The sequence below is a fragment of the Trichechus manatus genome, unplaced genomic scaffold (genome assembly GCF_000243295.1).
Source record: "Trichechus manatus latirostris isolate Lorelei unplaced genomic scaffold, TriManLat1.0 scaffold00249, whole genome shotgun sequence".
In the NCBI taxonomy this organism is placed as follows: Eukaryota; Metazoa; Chordata; class Mammalia; order Sirenia; family Trichechidae; genus Trichechus; species Trichechus manatus.
The window spans coordinates 1,394,470-1,414,425 of record NW_004444185.1 but is presented as its reverse complement, the minus strand read 5'-3'; the positions used below and the strand labels follow the sequence as shown (position 1 = coordinate 1,414,425).

Sequence of the window (19,956 nt, the reverse complement as noted above, 5' to 3'; positions counted from 1 at the left end):
GCTAGAATCCTTCAGTATTGCAACTCAAGGCATGAATTTTTTTCTTCGGTTCTTTCAGCTTGAGAAATGCTGAGTGTGTTCTTCTCTTTTGGTTTTCTAACTCCAGGTCTTTGTACATTTCATTATAATACTTTATTTTGTCTTCTCGAGCTGCCCTTTGAAATCTTCTGTTCAGCTCTTTTACTTCCTCATTTCTTCCTTTTGCTTTAGCTACTCGACGTTCAGGAGCAACTTTCAGAGTCTCTTCTGACAACCATTTAGGTCTTTTCTTTCTTTCCTGTCTTTTTAATGACCTTTTGCTTTCTTCATGTATGAAGTTCTTGATGTCATTCCACAACTCGTCTGGTCTTTGGTCATTAGTGTTCAGTGTGTCCAATCTATTCTTGATATGGTCTCTAAATTCAGGTAAGTTAGTACTCAGGGTCATACGTTGTCTCTCATGGAGTTGTTTTAATTTTATTCAGCTTCATCTTGAACTTGCATGTGAGCAATTGATGGTCTGCCCCGTAGTCAGCCCCTGGCCTCCTCCTTTTTTTTTTTTTTTTTTATTGTACTTTAGGTGAAAGTTTACAGCTCAAGTTAATTTCTCATACAAATATTTATGCATATATTGTTTTGTGACAGTAGCTGCAATCTCCACAATGTAACAACACACTCGCCCTTTCCACCCTGGTTTCCCTGTGTCCATTCAAGCAGTTCCTGTCCCTTTCTGCCTTCTCATCCTGCCTCTGGACAGGAGCTGCCCATTTGGTCTCATGTATCTGATTGAACTAAGAAGCACACTCCTAACATGCATTATGTTTTGTTTTATAGTCCTGTCTAATCTTTGTCTGAAGAGTGGGCTTCGGGAATGGTTTCAGTTCTGGGTTAACAGAGTGTCCAGGGACCATAGTTTCGGGGGTTCCTCCATTCTCTGTCAGACCATTAAGTCTAGTCTTTTTATGTGAATTTGAGTTTTGCTCCACACTTTTCTCCTACTCTGTCCAGAACTCTCTGTTGTGTTCTCTGTCAGGGCGGTCATTGGTGGTAGCCAGGCACTATCTAGTTCTTCTGGTTTCAGGCTGGTAGAGTCTCTGGTTTATGTGGTCGTTTAGTCTCTTGGGCTAATATTTTCTTTGTGTCTTTGGTTTTCTTCATTCTCCTTTGCTCCAAGTGGGATGGGACCAATTGATGCATCTTCAGTGGCCGCTCACAAGCTTTTAAGATGCCACATGCCTGGCCTTGTTCTGACTGATGGTATTGAGCTTCTCCATCATCTTTTTCCACAGATGGAGTTGATTTGATTCCTGTGTATTCCACCTGGTGAGGTCCATGTGTATAGTCGTCATTTATGTTGTTGAAAAGGTATTTGCAATGAATAAGTTTTTGGTTTTGTGAAACTCCAGCGTGCTATCTTTGGTGTCGTTTCTATCACCAAGGCCATATTTTCCAACTACCAATCCTTCTTTTGTTTCTAGCTTTTGCATTCCAATCACCAGTAAGTATCGGTGCATCTTGATTGCATGTTTGATCAATTTGAGACTGCAGAATCTGCAGTTTCTTTATCTTTGGCCTCAGCTGTTGGTGTGTAAATTTGAATAATAGTCGCATTAAATGATCTTCTTTGTAGGCATATGGATATTATCCTATCATTGACAGCATTGTATTTCAGGATAGGTCTTGAAATGTTCTTTTTGATAATGAATGCGACACCATTCCTCTTCAGTTGGTCAGTCCCGGCATAGTAGATTGTATGATTGTCTGATTCAGAATGGCCAATACCAATCCATTTCAGCTCACTAATGCTTAGTGTGTTGATCTTCAAACATTCTATTTCATTTTTGACAGCTTCCAGTTTTTCTTGATTTACACTTCATACATTCCACGTTCTGATTATTAATGGATGTTTGCGACTGTTCTCATTTTTAGTCGTGCCACGTCAGCAAATGAAGGTCCCGAAAGCTTTACTCCGTCTCTGTCATTAAGGTTGATCCTACTTTGAGGAGGCAGCTCTTTCCCTGTCATATTTTGAGTGCCTTCCAACCTGAGGGGCTCATCTTCCAGCACTGTATCAGACAATATTCTGCCACTATTGATAAAGTTTTCACTGGCTAATTTTTTAAAAAATAGATCGCCAGGTCCCTCTTCCTAGTCTTAGTTTGGAAGCTCTGCTGAAACCTGCCCACCATGGGTGACCCTGCTGGTATTTGAAATACCGGTGAATAGCTTCCAGCATCACAGCAACACACAAACCACCACAGTATGAAAAGAAACTGACGAGTGGTGGGATAACAGTATACTAGGTCACAAATCATTACTATAAAAAATTTGCAAATGTAATATCTAGCCTGGAGTCCCGCTAGCTGGAGGTTGGTGGTTTGAACCCACACAGAGGTGCAGCAGAAGACAGCCCTGTGATCTGCTTCCGAAAAGTCACACTCTTGAAAACCCTATGGAGCAGTTCTACTCTGCACACGTATGGTCGCCACGAGTCAGCGTCGACGCAATAGCAATGAACAACAACAACACCTACCCCATAATTAAAAATGAAAAACAAAAGCGACAACATGAATGAAAATAAGTAGAAGCAACAGCACATAGCATTTGACCCATGGGGGCTTCTGATATTGGAGTTATCAGGAGTAGACATTAGTATAGATAGTAATGCTTACCTTGTTCAAAGAGATAAAAGGCAAGATTCAGCAATTTCAGCAGAGAACAAGAAACTTTAAAAAAAGAATGAAATGGAAATTCTATACTTGAAAACACAATAACTAAAATTAGGAACTTGGTGAGATTAACAGAAGTTTAGATAGAGAGAATGAGAGATTTAGTGAAAAATGCAGTTTAAACATTGACTGTCTAAAATGAGGGGAGATAAAGCCATGAAGTGGCTGGCTTACATGCTTTCATGGGCGTGCTTACATTAAATGAGGGGGACAAGGGAGGATTCCTGCTGAATAGTTTCCTCTTTTCCCGATGGGTCTGGGCAAGTGAGGGTAGGGGAAGATGCTAATAGGATTATATGATTCAGTTGTTAGTGTTGATGGTTAACAGGGTTTTGTGATTATAAAAACTGTACTTGTAGAAGCAGTAACTATGAAAGAGTAGACTAAGGGGGAGGTACTGCTGAACTGGAGTACAGTGGCTTAACCTAAAGTCCCTTAAAGTTTTGCTATGCTGATATCTCATGAAGCTCACAGTAAGGGAATAATCTTCTCTCAAATTTTATCAGACACCAGAAAAGGTGAAGATGATATGGAATTTTGGAGAACCTGACCCGATACAGTGGGATGGATTGCTTTTGTGTCGCCTTTCTCACCATGGTCTTGTAACTCCCACCCAAGTGGCCCATCAGTGGGGTTGGTCAGTTTTGCCATCCTGCTGGGCTTAAAATGAACCATCCCAGAGGCAGGAAAGAGAGGATCTCACCACCACCAAGGAAGAAGAACCAGGAGTGGAATGCGTCCTTTGGACCTGGGATCCCTACGCTGAGACTCTCCTAGACCCAGGAGACAGAGAGAAGCTATAACACCGATGATGGTGAAAAGCTGTGGCAGAGAAACAGCAGCAGCAGAGGCAGCAGAACCAGGATACTAGCAGCAGACCAGCAGGAGACAGCATGATGGGCTTCCGAGCCCATGAAACGAGAAAGCTGAGTGCCTTTTGGCAGGAGGCTTACTGGCAGAGTAGGGTGCCCTCGGGCACTTGGTGGAACTAAGTTTGCCAACTCACGGAGCTAGAGCTGAGTGCCTTTGGGCTGAGGCTTACTGACAGAGTAGGGTGCCTTAAATGAGCTTTGTAACACATGCCTGAGCAGGGCAGAGGCTGAGGGGCCAGAGAGGGGTGTATCTGAGGACACGGCTGGGAATAGCCTGTCCTGATGGAAGAACTGTACCCTGAGTGTTCCTGAGCCTGAATTGTAACCTGTTACTTCCCTAATAAACTCCACAATCATGAGTATTGTCTGTGAGTTCTGTGTGGCCATTGCAATGAATTGTCAAACCCAGCAGAGAAGTAGAGAGTGCTGTGGGGAGATAGTTGATGTCAGAATTCGTAAAGATGGCTGAGAGAGGAAGCATATCTGACCTCTGCCTCATAGCAGTCAGCCTTGAGTTGTTGATCTTGATTCTGCTTTCACCTTGTGAAGTTAGAGGGGGTCAGATGCCGCCCTCATGCCATTCTTAGACCAGATCAGATGGACACCTGCAGCAGACCTGAATGACTGGTGCCTGAGTATCCTCACCCTTAAGACTCTCTGCCCTACTGAAGGACTAATTGTCAATGACTGTTTTGGACTGGTAAAATGATTAGGAGGGGGAAGTTAATCCTTCAAGTATAAAAGTACCAATGGCTAGAAGAACCAGGGTTGGGCTGTGGTGTACTGAATTATTTAATATGGCCCTTCTAGCCATAGTTTTTGTAACTCCCACCAAATATCTGAGTGGGACTATGCAAATGAGGTGCTTGTGGCCCACCACAGGAATTGGATAGCTTGTTAATAATGTAAATAAGGTGCATGGCATGCTTGTGGGGGTGGCACCATGCAAATAAGGTGTATGGAACCCTAATGAGGGGATTGATCAGTTTTGCCATCCTGCTGTGCTTAAAACGATCCATCCCAGAGGTGGGAAGGATGATCTCACCACCACCAAGAAAGAAAAGCCAGGAGCAGAGTGTGTCATTTGGACCCAGGATCTCTACCCTTAGACGTTTCTGAAACTAGGAGACCGAGAATGAAAGCTGTAATGCTGAAGACAGCGAGAATCGGCAGCAGAGAAACGGCAGCAGCAAAAGCAGGGGGCCAGCAGGAGACCTGCAGGAGACTGTGTGGTGGGCTTCCTGGCCCACAGAGTGAGAAAGCTGAGTGCCTTTGGCCAGGAGGCTTGCTGGCGGAATAGGATGGCCCCTGGCACTTGGTTGAGCTAGGTTTGCTGACCTGTGGAGACAGAGCTGAGCACCTTTGGGTGGAGGCTTACTGGTGGAGTTGGGTACCTCCGGGCACTTACCGGCAGAGTTAAAAGTGCTTTGTAACACTTGCCTGAGCAGGGCAGAGGCCGGGCGAGAGGCTGAGAGACCAGAGAGAGGTGTGCCTGTGGGCATGGCTGAGAAGAGGCCGTCCTGATCGAAGACATGTATCCTAAGCATTCCTGAACCTGAATTGTAACCTGTTACTTCCCTGTAACCCCCATAATTGTGAGTATGGTCTGTGAGTTTTGTGTGGCCATCACAATGAGTTATCGAACCCAGCGGAGAAGTAGAGAGTGCCGTGGGAGGGATAGATGATGTCAGAATTGGTAAAATGGTTGGAGGGTGGAGGGATGTCTGACCTCCCCCTCATAGGAATCAACCTTGGGCTGTTGATCTTGATTGTTCTCCCACCTCGTGAAATTAGAGGAGGTCAGGTGCCCCCTCCATGCCGTTTTTACAACTAGCCATTCTTTTAGATGCTCAAAAGTCACATGTAGCTAGAGGCTACCATATTAGACAATATAGATGTAGAACAATTTCATCATTGCAGAAAGGACATTGCAGCTATCAGTATTACAAAAATCATGAGGTGATATTTTAAACAATGTTTTGCCAAAAAAACAAAAAAGAAAAAACAGCAAAAAGCAAAAAGGGAAACATTGAATGAAATGGACAAATTCCTAGAAAAATACTAATTAACAAAAGCAATTCAAGTAGAAATTTAAAAATCTGAACTATATTATATGTTAAAAGTTTGGTTTTTTTTTTTTTTTCCTTTTGATATCTTTGTCTGACTTTGGTATCAGGGGAAATATTCTCCTCATGGACTGAGTTGGGAAATGTTCCCTCTGTGTTCTACAAGAGTCTGTAAAGGATTGATGTTATTTCTTCTTAAATGTTTGGTAGAATTAACCAGTGAAGCTATCTAGGCCTAGGCTTTTCTTTATAGGAGGATTTTAAATTACTAATTCAATTTCTTTCCTTGTTTTATAGCTATTCAGATTTTATATTTCTTCTTGAGGCAGTTTCAGTAATTTGTGTCTTTTTAAGAATTTGTCTGTTTCATCTAAATTGTTTAATTTCTTGGCAGAAAGTTGTTCATAGTATTCTCTGATAATCCTTTTAATTTCTGTAAGGTTGGTAGAAATATCCCCTTTCATTCCTGTCTTGTGGTCACATTTCAGCGGTAGGACGAATCCCAATTAATAAGTAGGATGTCCAGCTTGATGATACTCCACATACCAGGAGAATTTGAGAGGAAGTTTATTACTCAGACAGAGGACTTCTGGGGTAGAGTATTGTGGGCAGAGGTAGGTTCAGGTTGGTTTGAGCAAGCGGAGGAAATGGGTTGCTGTTTATAGTGGCTAAGGGCTGGGGCTAAAGAGAAGTTCCTCTGTGCAGGCTGGGGATTTGTGAAGTTTTAATTTCCTGCTGGGGCCCAAGAAGGGAGCATGCGCGCATTTTCTTATTAGCCTGTCCGGACTTGGGGAGAAAGGGGAGGTAAAGTATAAAATAATTTTGTGGTCAAACATTAAAAAAAAAAAAGGATTCAGATTGTATTTCAATTCCTAGTTTTGGTCTCTGAGGCTTTATTCATTTTTCTCCATTCTTTTTTTCAGATTAGATAATCTGTATTGATCTCCCTTTGGGTTTGTTAATTCTTTTTTCTGTCAGCTCAGATCTGCTATTGAGCCTCTCTGTGACTTTTTCATTTCATTTACTGTATCTTTCAACTCAGAATTTCCATTTTGTTCTTTTTTGTTTATAATTCTTGTCTCATTTTTGCTATTTGTTGAGTCATTATCATCATATTTTTCTTTACTTTTTCAAACATGAGTTCCTTTAGTTCTTTGAAAATATTTACAGTAGCTACTTTGACATCTTTGTTGGCTAAGCCCAACATCTAGGCTCCCTCCGAGACAGTTTGTATTGAAACTGTTTTTTCCTTGTTTTTGGGTCACACTTTTCTGCTTCTTTGCATCTCAAAATTTTTTGTTTAAAACTGTATATTTTTGATAATGTATTCTGGATTCTGATTCCCTTTCCTCCCCAGGGTTGGTGGTAGTAGCTTGTTTGTTTAGTCACTTGCCTGGACTAATTTTATGGAGTCTATTTCTCCTGCAGTGTGCAGCTGCTAATGTCTCTGTTCAGTTCTTTTTTTCTTCTTTTTAAGTTTGATTTTCTAGAAGTTTCTCCTAGGTCACCATGTCTTAGTGGTCAGTCTATCATTGGTCAGAGATTGTATTTAAATGCCTTAAAACAATGTAGCCCCCATTCTTTGTTAGTGGTTCTGTGTGAAGCTTGGGGAATGCATTCAAAGTTTAGGCAGTTTACAATTCTGCCCTGGCTTTTACTTTCTGCATTTGCAAGGCCTCACATTCATTCAGGGATGAGTAGTTGCTAGAACCTTCTCATTTTTCTCCTGAATGTTTGCATTCTTGCACACGTGCACAGCCTTCCAGACTAGTAAGGAAAAGTAGAATCTTATGAAGATTCACTTTGGCTGTCTCACTCCCAGGTTCTCTCTGTTAAATTTCTGGTAATCTGCTGATCTGTTTCTTGCCTCAATTAGTATTGCAAACACAGACTAGCTGTGATACTGAACTTCCCTGCGTTTTTGCCCCTGGGATAGTTATTGTTTTCAACAGTGCCCCTGGGCTTAGAATTCTTCTTGCTGCGCTCCAAATAAATTTAGCTTTCTCTAACACTATAGCTGCCAGTCTTCATGGCTTGCCCTGCCCTAGTATGACTTCTCTGCCATATAACTGGGAGTAGGTGTGGGATGGTGTGGGATGGTAGGAGCCCTAGGCTAAAACACCACTGTTCTTACTGAAATGCAGTTGATTTTCTTGAATAAACACTTTTCAATTTCTTGTATGTTTTCGGTCCATCTCCAAAGTTGCTCAGTGGTTATTTTTGATAATTTTGTCCAGTTTTATTGTTGCTGTTTGGGTATATGATTTGTCAGACTCCTCATTCAACCATTCTGGAAGTTCTTTTCCTTGCTTTTCTCTCTCTCGTGTTCTTTTTTAAAAATTTTATTGTGTTTTAGGTGGAAGTTTACAGTGCAAATTAGTTTTCCATTAAAAAATTTATACACAGATTGTTTTGTGACGTTGATTGCAATCCCTGCAGTGTGTCAGCACTCTCACCTTTCCCTTTACACCCTGGGTTCTCCGTGTCCATTTGTCCACTTTTCTTGTCCCTTCCTGCCTTCTCATCTTTGCTTTTGGGCACGTGTTGCCCCTTTGTTCTTGTATACTTGATTGGACTAAGAAGCACGTTCCTCACGTGTATTATTGTTTGTTTTGTAGGCTTGTCTCATCTTTTGCTGAAAGATGGACTTCGGGAGTGGCTTCAGTTTTGAGTTAGCAGGGTGTATGGGGCTATAGTCTTAGGGGTTCCTTCAGTCTCTGTTAGACCAGTAAGTCTGGTCTTTTTTTGTGAATTTGAATTTTGTTCTACATTTCCTCCCTACTGTGTCCTGCTCTGTTGTGATCCCTTGTCAGAGCAGTCAGTGGTGGTAGCTGGGCACCATCTAGTTGTTCTGGGCTCAGGCTGGTGGAGGCTGTGGTTCATGTGGTCCATTAGTCTTTTGGACTAATATTTTCCTTGTATCTTTGGTTTTCTTCATTCTTCATTGCTCCGGATGTGATGAGACCAATAGATATATCTTAGATGGCTGCTCGCAAGCTTTTAAGACCCCAGATGCTACTCACCAAAATAGGATGTAGAACATTTTCTTTATGAACTGTGTTATGCCAGTTGATCTGGATGTCCCCAGGTCCATGGTCCCCCACCTTAGCCCCAGTAACTTGGTCCTTCAAGGTGTTTGGATGTGTCTAGGAAGCTTTTATGACTTGCTCAGGTTGTACTGATTCTTCAATATTGTGTGTTGTCTTTCCCTTTACCAAAGTTAACACTAAAAACATGCAATGCTTCACAAGTTTGGTGTCATCCTTGTGCAGGGGCCATGCTAATCTTCTCTGTATCATTCCAATCTTAGTATATGTGCTGCCGAAGCGAGCACTCTCTTTTCCTGTCAGAGTCAATCTGTTTGCCTCTCTGTAATTTTTAAACATTTTAATTTTATTCAAACAAATTTAATTATGAAGTAGGGATATATTGGCCTTTTTTGTTTTTGGTAAATGGTCAGCTGGTTATCTTAATAGCACTTGTTACCTAATCGATGTGTTTCCTTCTGATTTGTAAAAGAAATTGTTTATTTCTCTAATTTCATGAGATTTGTTTTAATCCTGTCCTCTTTTTTCTGTACCTTTATTCTATCAATTTATGTTCTCCTTCACATGTTTTTTCCATTTCTTGCTTTCCATGGGCTTTTTCTTACCATCTGGGGATCAGTCCTGGACAAGGACAACACGCTTGGTAAAGTAGAGGGTCAGTGAAAAACAGGAAGACCCTCAATGAGGTGGATTGACACAGTGGCTGCAATAATGGGCTCAAGCATAACAACGATCATGAGGTTGCGCAGGACAGGGCAGTGTTTCGTTCTTTTGTACATGGGGTTGCTATGAGTTGGAATAGACTTGACGGTGCGTAACAACAAAAACAACAAATAGGCTTATGTATTTATTCAAATTTTTGAACACCTGGTATGTACTATGCATTGTGCTAGGTTTGAGAGATATAAAGGGTCTCAAGACACCACTACTCTCACCCACATTCTTTCTTCAAGATTGTTGTTTCTCGAGTAATCCTTTTCCCCATTCCTCATCATTCCTGCCTTTATGTACAAGTGTGTAATGGGGAACCCATGACACTATTGACTGTTAGTGCCTATTCCATCCTTATCCCAGCCCAGCTCTTCAGAATGTGCAGCTGTTTCTGTGGTAAAACACCTTCTTTTGAAACCAGTGTGGGGCAGTTGAGCAGTTTATCAATAGCCCTTATCCTAGAAGCTGGTGAGGATTGGAAATTGACTTGTGCTGTCAGTGTATCAGGGTGTTAATGCCCAGTAATTCTCCAGGGTTAATGGACCTTCACTGCTGCGTTGCTGGGAAGGAAATGTTCTTCTTCCGATTAGCAGTCTTGTACACTCAGAATCTTTCCATCTCTTCCCAGGGGTTTAATATCCAAAGGTAAGTTTTGACTCTCTTCCTAGCTGTGTAGCTTGTTTCCTGGTTCTTTTCCCTTTCTTTGCTGACTTGTTTTCAGTTTAGTTTCCCTGAATGACACTGCTCTGCTTAGTGTTCTGTTTGTCCATGAAAACAAACTCATCCATTTGTTTAAGGAGTGGTTTTGAGCTCCTGTTCTATGCTTGGTACTGCTAGGATTACAGGGATGAACCCAACCAAACATTCCTTGCCCTCTGAGATAGAGAGACAGGTTAGGTATCAGTCACACAAACTGGGATGTCTATTATGAAGGAAAAGTGCAGATGCAACTGACCTAGGGACATTTGAGTTGTGATCTCTACCCCCACCTCACTTAACTGGCAATAACTTCCCTTAATTTTGAATTCTTGTGTCTATCAGGACTTGCAATATGGAGTGCTCCATTTTGAATTCTGGCTCTTGCTTTTGAATTGCCTTCTTTTTAGAGGCAGCTTGCCCCTACCCCATCTCCCCACCCAAGGCTTGCATTATTTGAGGGAGTTGTATTCTTAATAGTGGAGCAAACCCTAACTGTGAACCACCGTCTCCTTTGAAAGTTCTTTTCTACCTTGTTTCCTTAACACCTGATTTTGTTCGTTCTTTTCCTACATCCTTATTAACTTCTTTGTTAAATTTTCTACTTCTTCTTTTTCTTCTTCACATTTCCTAAAAGTTACTCTACCTCATTTTGTCTTAGGCTCACTTCTGTTACCGGCCCACCCTCTTGGCAATCTCATCCACTCTAGAAAAATTTGGGCTATGATCTTTAAGTAAATAGATGGCTAATTTCTCTCTCTCAGTTATGCCCCGTTTCCAAGTATTTAGTGGATTGCGCCTTGTAGATATAAATAGTACCCCAAGTAGAATTCATCATGTTCTCTGTGTTAGTGAAAACATGAGAACTGATGCTCCACTAGAAATTATAACAAAGAGTTTTATTGAGGAAAAAAAAAACCCAAATAAGGTCATTTTTTGAAATGGAGAGTCACATGGGCACTCAAAACAAGAGGCAGCATGTGTTCTGACTTGCAGGGGGGACAGTGAGGTATTTGTCAGGCAACAAACAAAGGCAAAATGGTTTCACATCAAGGGAGCGCACGGGAAGGAAGAAAAAATTTACAAGGAGTTGTAAAACTACAAACTTTCCTAACATCAACCTCTTATTTCCCAATACAAGTAGACTGAAACAATATATTAAACCAAACCATGTAAACATTCCTAATGTGAGGGGTTTAGTGACTGATTGTAGGCTGGCCTGTTCAGCCCTAGTTGGAGCCCTTGAAATGTAAAAGTTGACCGCTTGGTTCGAAAGGAGATTAAATCAACTCAAACTTGAAACCTCTGAAATGTAAACATTGCCCGTCTGGCTAAGAGGGAGTAAGTTAGGGCCCAGGCATTCACTGGGTATATTGCCTAAGAGCAGTGAAGATAACAGGTTTATCTACAGAAGTTAAAGTCTGAATCTTTGCACTTTTTGTGTTGCAGACAATCAAGACTTTTACAGCTGTGATCTGCTTCCTGATTTTAACAAACTTAACGTCTTATCTAGTTACATTTTACAAAGAACTAGGAGAAATAAAATGGAAAACTCCCAATGAGTGAAAATGTAATTTGGGAGTCAAGATGTGGAACTAAGACTTTGCATATATCTGTCTTGGCACTAAAGTTACTTACAGGTTCTAACTTCATTTTACATAGCAGTTCTGTCTTCTAACCTGTTGTTGACCAAGGCTCCTTCTCTGAGGCTGGCTGTGTAAACATTCTTTTTTTTTTTTAATTTTTAATAATTTTATCTATTTTGTTGTTGTTGAGAATATGCATGGCAAAACAAAACCAACTCAACAGTTTTTACATGTACAATTTAGTAACATTGATTACTTTCTTCGAATTGTGCAACCATTCTCATCCTCCTTTTCTGCGTTATTCCGCCATTAACATAAACTCACTGCCCCTGAGGTTCCTGTCTAATCTTCCGAGTTGCTATTGTCAGTTTGATCCTATATAGATAGACAGTTCTTAAAAGAGCATAATGCTCAAGGCAGACCTTTTTGTACTAGTTAGGCTAAACTATTGTTTGGTTTTAAGAAGATTTCAGGGGATATTTTTGGTTTAAAGATTATCTCAGAACAATAGTTTCAGGGGTTCGTATACCCTCCATGAGTCCAGGAAGTCTGGAGTCCATGAGAATTTGAAATTCTGTTTTGTATTTTCCCCTGTTTGGTCAGGATTCTTCTATGGAATCTTTGATCAAAATGTTCAGTAAAGGTAGCTGGGCACCATCCAGTTCTAGACTCATGGCAAAGGAAGTAGCTTTTCATGGTGGCAATTAGCCATATATTCCATATCTTCCTCCTACTCCTGACTCTCCTTCCTCTGTTGCTCCAGGTGAATACAGACCAATTGTTGTGCCTTGGGTGGCCACTTACAAGCTTTTAAGAGCCCAGGTGCTACGCAGCGAAGTAGGAGGTAGAATAGAAGCACTAAGCATGTTATTAGGCCAGTTAACTGGGATGTCCCATGAAACCATGATGCTAAACCTCCAAACCAAGGAACCAAATCCCATGAGGTGTTTGGTTGTACATAAACAGCCTTAGCAGCTACTCTTTTTTTTTTGTCATTGCTGTAAATATATCTATCAGATAGTTTTTGCCAGTTCAACTTTTTACAGGTGTACAACTTACAACAGTAATTGGCTGTGCAGCTCTACCCGTAATCAATACAATTTTTCTGTTACCATTAACCCCCCTTTTCCCTGTCCCTCCCACTCCTGGTGACTGCTAATAAACTTTGGTCTCTATACATTTGCCTTTCCTTCTCTTTTTATATAAGTGAGGTCATACATAAATTTGTCCTTTTATCATTGGCTTATTTCGCTTCAAGCTCCATCCATACTGTAGCATGTATCAAGACTTCATTGCTCCTGCTGGATGAGTAGTATTCCATTGTATGTACGTACCATATTTTGTTTATCCATTCATCTCTTGATGGGCATTTAGGTTGTTTCCACCTTTTCGGCTATTGTGAATTGTGCTGCGATGAACATTGGTCTACGCTTGTCTGTTTGAGTCTCTGCTTTCAAGTCTTTTGGATATAGTCCTAGGAGTAGAATTGCTGGGTCATATGGTAGTTCTATTTTTAGTTTTTTGAGGAACCACCACGCTGTTTTCCACAACAGTGGTACCATTTTGCATTCCCACCAGCAGTGTATAAGGGTTCCAGTTTCCCCACATCCTCGCCAACATTTGTTTCTTTTCTGTATTTTTTTTTCTTTGATTTTAATCTTAGCCATTCTAGTGGGATGCATAAACATTCTTAACAGGCACCAAACAATTCTTTATCCAGGTTTGAAATCCTGACTCCCACCGTCTTTATTTTTCAAGTCATAATACTTTGACAAAAAGGCTGAATGTTTTCTTTAGAAAAGTAGAAATGAAAATCTTAGTTTAATTCAGAATGGAGTTGTTAACCTTGGTTTGGAGTCACCCAATTCGGATATGCCAGCACCTCAGTTTTTAAGACTCACATCTACATCTCTAACTTGGTGAAATTACCATCTCCCAGTCTGCTACCTTGAAATCTGCCACTATTGCTACCTCCGTGTTCTCCTCCAGATCTGCCTCGTTTTCCTCTGTAGTACTGTGTTAAGGGGCCCTTCTTTTCATTGTCTGCTTGTACAGCTGTAGTTCAGCCCTGCCTTTCCTTTCATCAGGTCTCCTCTGGTTATCTTTAAGATGGAGCTGTCACCAGTCTCACCCAGCTCCAGGCTACTCTGAATCCTGTGCAAGGTTAATTTTTCCTGAAACACAACTCTGATCTGTTCTTCTTTTCCACTCATACGTGCTTTAGAAACTCCCTACTACCTTTGAAAAAGTGGGTTGGTTTTCTAGGCCTTCCATGATTTGGTTCCAACTTTTTTTTTTTCATTGTCCTTTGTCTCTCTTGCTTCTCGTCTCTTCTAGTTACTATTAATTTAAAGTTAAAGACAAATTACATCATTTTGGTGAAGGATGTGTGTGGGAAATTTAGAGGAAATGGGAGCTAATGTTCAGAATGACATCTTGATCCATTTTATGGGAAAGCAGACTGGCCACCAGGATTTTGGAAATTTGTAAGGTTAGGTTTCAATCCTGGGCTGGTGGCCAGCAGAGACTAGAAAATAGAAGTTATGATGACATGTTCAATGTCCAGGTGGAAGGCCAGGGGGCCAGCTGCAGGGCCCCACATTCCAGTTTGCTGATCCAGGCAGCTGCTCTCATATTCCTTAGAAGCAGCTGCCTGGGCTTCTGGTCAAATGACTGGTTTGAGGTAATGGCAGGTAAGAGTAGGCAAATAGATGTCTAACTATGATGCTGCCATTTTTTGAAAGCTAGTGAACCATCTGGGATTCCCTGGATAGTTTTGTGCGTCAGGTTGTAGCAATGGATTAATTAGGTTATGATAATGAATTCTAAGGTACTGGCTAAGTTGGTTTCATGGAGATAAGTCATTTGTCCAAGGTTAAACTTAGTAAATGCCACGTCTCTGGAGCCCTAGTTTATTTTTGAGTCCTACTGGAGGCCTGGGAGTCCTTTGGTTGCACAAATGGTTAAGCACTGGGCACAACTGAAAGGTTGGCGGTTCAAACCCACCCAGAGGTACCTCGGAAGTAAGGCCTGGTGATCTTCCGAAAGATCACAGCCTTGAAAACCCTATGGAGCAGTTCTACTCTGCACCCATGGGATGGCTATGAGTCGGAATCGACTCAATGGCAGCTAACAATAACTTGAGACCTGAGTACCTATTCTCTTATAGCCTGTTGATTGTAGATCATGACACCATTTTGCAAAGCCATATTTCCTTTTCACAAGCTGAATAGAACTGCAGAATTCCTTAATTTACACTTCATTACTCCATACATGGAAGTTTCTACTTGAAGTGCCCTAAAGCAGCAAGCTAACGGGCCCTGTGAGGTGAAGGCTTTGAACAGAAACTTGGGACAGATGTGTGCTTCACTCACTGTGTAGGAGACACGTGAGGCCAGGACTCAGGAGGGGCTGTCCAAGTGCTAAATTTCCAGGTGGACAGAGGCGGCCATAGGTTAACTACTGTTCCGTCACCAATCTCTCTTTGGTTTCAGTTAGTGACAACGGAGCTGCTCAAGGCAGGAGGACTCTGAGCTGAGCAGTGGAAGCTTTCCTGGATCTGGAGGAAGAGGCAATCCTTGGAACCCGTGATGAGCCATCCTGACTACAAGCTGAACCTCCAGTCCCTGGGGACTCCCAGAGGTAGCAAAAAGAAAATGGAGTCTGCTCCAGCGGAAACAGGAGGAGGCCTGAAACCCAAGAGGAATGGGTGTGGAGGTGGAGGGTGGGCGTTGGGGCTGAGGGTGATTATAACTCTTCTGGTGACCTGTTAAATATTCTCCAGTGTTTTTTATTCTAGAATTAGGCATGGTTTCTAGTTGTCTTAGGTTATTATGATATTGAGTGCAGCTGTTTAATTTCCTCCAGAGAGGTGACAGTCTTTTAGTAATTCCTATTTTTAAAAAGTTTGTGTCTATAAACAGTACAGCAGACTGAACCCGTTATTCAGACTATGCCCCATGCAGACTGTGATACTGATTCAAAACTCAAGTCTCATCTGTGTATGTTTTATTCATGTTTCCTTACCCATCCATTCCTTTTTGTGACTGTTTAAAATCATCATCAGGGAGTTTTAGTCTCTTGTTAGTTTTTTTAAACGATGGGGAGAAAAAGCATATAATGTCTCCAGTTTTAAAAAATACAGAGATATTTAACTGGGGAAAGAGTTGATTGCTGACTCACGTTTCTAGGTGTGTCCTCTGTGGTTGGCCCACATGGTGTTGGTGCTTCGCCAGGTGACAAAAAGTCAAAGACCAAGACCATGCGAGGGAAGAAAAAGAGCATATTTGAAACCTACATGTCCAAGGAGGACGTCTCAGAAGGCCTGAAGAGAAGAACACTTATCCAGGTGCTTAAAATGTACTAGAAGGCTATCCTTTGACTGTGTGGAATCAGATGTAATCATTCATTCAACTAATGCTTATTGTTCTATGCTGTGTGCTTTGAGAGTGATTATGACATGCTGGGCACAGGGGCCAGCTTCTTAGACCTACAGTGCATGTAGAGGTGATAAATCCTTAAGACAGGTACAGACAAAGTGCTCTGAGATCTGGGAGGAGGGAGCCATCACTTCCAGTTAGGCCTGTCTAAGAAGGCTTTACTGGAAGGGATATATCTGAGCCAGGCCCTGGGTTGGTGCAGTTTGAACAAGTGACAATAAGAGAGAGCTTTACAAATGGAGGGACTAGTGTGAACTACTAAGACAGAAGTGGGAAACAGGGTTTGGATAACTGAAACATTGACTAGTTCAGTTTGCTTGGAGCACATGGATGCTAAATAATGGAGAGTAATGGATAAAGTTGAAAAGGAAACCATGTGAACAACAGCCACCAATATATATCGAGTGCTTTATAGTTTACAAAATACTTTCACATGCTCGTTCAGCAGTTTGTTCGTCACACATTTATTGTGCATCCACTGTGAGCCAGGAACAGTTATGGTTCTGAGCAGGTCACATGGGGCTCTTGAGGTACAGGTAGGTAAGATGCCTTTCTGCACTTCAGAGCTTACAGTCCGGTGAGGGTAGGGGGAGGTCATATGAACAGGAGATTTGAGTATAAAAGGTTGAGTGCTTGGATAAAAGTGTGACCAGGGTGTGTGGGAGTATGTTGGGGGTAGGGAAACTATAGATTGAGGTTCTGGAATGGGTTCCTATAGAAGATGACACCTATGGTGGATCTTGAAGGATGACTAGTTTGGGCCAATTCAGTGAGTGGTACGTGTGTGGGAAGGAGGTATGAAGAGGAAATGGCACTAATGAAAACATAAACTTGTGGATCAGTGTGGAGCAAGGCAGCTTAGGTTGTCTTGGAAATGAAATATGAGGCAGATAGTAGTAGTAACAAGTCTGGAGAGGGAGGCAGGGCTGTATAGTCTTTGAATTAAGTCTATTTTCTAATTCTTGGATTAGTGTAGAAATATTGCCATGTGCCAGCTGGCTCACTTGAAAAAATTGACCATTTTCCTACACAGCCCCTACACTGGTGCTTTTGGCTGAAGATCCAGCCCATTAACAGGTACTGTCAGCTTCTCTTTTCGTCACTTGTCTGTATTCACCTGTGGGCAAGTGCACATGCAGTTGATGAAGACTCTTAACGGAAAAACTGACACTAGGGGTAGTATTGGTTTCTTTTCTTTTTTCTTAAAGCCTCCGCTGGATTTCTTTGACCTTTCTTAGGAGAATGAAAACTGCCTTTGGGCATATGGGCATTCATTAATCCATTCATTTGTGCGTTCATTAATCTGTTCATTTGCTGTTCATCATTTCACCTACATACTGAACTCCATTTTGTCTACTAGCCTCTGTTTCTTCTACTGTCTCCTGTCTGCTTTATTCCTGTCATCTTGATTCATGTATGAGGACCTGTTGTGCCCTTCCCATTCTCATCTCCTGCCACTCTCCTCCAGGAACTCTCTCCTCCATCCACCCTGAACTTCAAGACTTTTCTTCCAAACACTGTGCTCTTTGATGCGTCTGTGACTTTGTACATGCTGTTCCTGGTGGTCGGAGTGCTGTCTCCCACTAGCTAGATGTAATCATGCTTGTCCTTTAAGGCCCTACCAAAATGTCACCTCCTTTGAGAAGCCTCATCTTATTTCTGTAAGCAGAGTTGGTTCTTTCCTCTTTCCTGAAGCCAATCCTTTCTTTACATTTTATTAGAAATCTATTACCATTTCTTGGCATTTATATTTCCTCCAATAGACTGTTCACTCCTTGAGGGCCGAGTCATGTCTTATTCCCACAGGTCACCACAGTGCCTGGCATTTGCTTGATGCTTGATATATTTATATTGAATAAATATTTATTTACTAATTGAATAGGATCCAGATAGATAGTCTTTTGATGAAGAGTGAGTGGGGAGAAACCTCAGTTGTTGTCACTTCAAAGAAATATAGCTTAGAATTTTGGTTCTAGAATTTGTAGCGATAGGGTAAAGGAAATATTCTGCAATGGTATTAGTCCCCCCTCCCCCTCCTTTTAATTTTTGCTTTTGAAGCAACTCTTTGCTGACATTAAAAAAAAATCTGATCAGTATAACATTCCCAGGAGTTTGTAAGTGATTCCTCCTGGCTTGTGACTTCATGAGACTGTGCAGCCAGAGCCTTCCTCCACATATGAGAACAGTTGTTCTTTGCAGATGGGGAAGGGAATGGGTTCCAGATATGAGGTCACCGTGAGAAATATACAACACCGTAAATAAGATTTTCATAGGCAGAGAAACAGAGCCCATCTGCTTTCTGAGAGAAACTTTCTGTGTGCAGACCTTGCTGGGCAAGGTAAAAAGCTAGACAAGAAAAGATGTTTTGATGCTGTTGGGGAAAATGAAACTTATTAGCTGTTTGTAAGTATTTGTTAACTTTTGTATTCAAACTTAAATATAGTGTAACTTCCTCATTCTTCTCCACTTCCAGAGATGAGAGATATTATAGAGATTTTTTTATAGGAGTAGAATAATATTTTTATTTTGTTTTCAATACCTGGACTAATAATTTAACATTTCATTTCATCTCTTTGGGGAGGAGGAGTCCACAGTGACCAAAGAAATATCTTCCCTCGGTTTGAAAATGACCAGCAATAACATGATCATATACTTGTAGTTAAAAAAAAAAATTCTGTAAACAACTACTGACACCGAAGAGCGTATGTCATTTCTCTCTCTACAGGTACAATATTGAGAGATTGTTATAGAAATGTTGGGAGAGATAAGAGTACGGGATAGACATACCTGGAAGGGACTCAGGTTTTGGCTGGTGACCAAGGATGACATGGGTATGAAGATGCTAGAATTGGCTGTCTTCAGGATCCCAGGCGATGCTTTGATTAAAGGTGTTTCAGGTGGCCTGAGGCGTGGTGTCAAAGTTCCCTCTAGAATAGAATATTGGTGAAGTTGTTATTGGACTTCTTCAGAAGTCCTAGTCCAGGAAGTCAGGACAGGATGGGCTAGTTTTCGGGGACCTTTACCATATGTTAAGCATGACATCAGCTAGAAAACATTTGAGTGAGAATTAAAGATGAGAAGGATAGAGGGGACATTACTGTGGGACCGCCCAGTCATTTAGAAGGAACAGATGATATTCATAATAATGCCAGGAGGGATGGGAGAACTCCACCTCTGCAGACACCAATTAATTAGCTCAACAAATGTTTCCTGACTGCTTACTGAGTGCCAGGCCCTATACCAGTGAGCAAGATGAGCAGTTCACTGGGAGAGACAGGCGAAAAGACAGGTAAGAAAAAACAAGACAAATGATGGCTCATGATAAGTTCTAATAGGGAACTAAGAAAGATGAGGGAGTAATTACAGAAACTACGTGGGATAGTTAGGGATGGTCTTTCTGAGGAAGGATCTGAGTTGAGATCTGAAGGATGAGAATGAGCCAGTCATTTGCAGAGTTAGGACAAGAACATTATAGTCAGAAAGATCAGCTAGTGGAAGAACGGCAAACAGAAAAAAACTTAGTGTTTTCGAGGAACAAGAAAGAACATAGTAAGCAAGGGAATTACGACGTGGGAATAAGTTAGAGAATAAGGCAGCAGCCGTATCATGTATGTAGGTCTGCAGACCATGTTGAAGAGTTGGATTTTATTCAAAGAATAGTCACTGATGGGTATTAGGCAGGGGAGGGACATGGTCTGCTTTATGCTTAAAGCAAGCAAACACACACCAGCCACCATCTTTGTGGCCATTGTGAGATCAGTAATCTAGAGTGGAAGCTGAGAGACCACTCGGGAGACTACTGAAGTAAACCAGGCGAGAAAATGTGGAGCC

At 41.5% G+C, this 19,956-nt stretch overlaps 1 protein-coding gene and 1 non-coding gene across 2 annotated transcripts in view; one reads left to right on the top strand and one right to left on the bottom strand.

The window, feature by feature from the left end:
* LOC111819025 (DIS3-like exonuclease 2) overlaps window positions 1-19,956 on the top strand; it is a 77,017-nt gene that overhangs the window by 44,573 nt on the left and 12,488 nt on the right. Inside the window, exons 2-3 of the mRNA XM_023724469.1 lie at window positions 15,181-15,328; window positions 15,877-16,034. Coding sequence (XP_023580237.1) covers window positions 15,277-15,328; window positions 15,877-16,034 — 210 coding nt within the window. The 5' untranslated portion in view covers window positions 15,181-15,276. The remainder of the gene's footprint in view (window positions 1-15,180; window positions 15,329-15,876; window positions 16,035-19,956) is intronic.
* LOC111819031 (U6 spliceosomal RNA) lies at window positions 8,875-8,980 on the bottom strand. Its single transcript, XR_002822834.1, has one exon. It is a non-coding gene; the product is annotated as a U6 spliceosomal RNA (small nuclear RNA).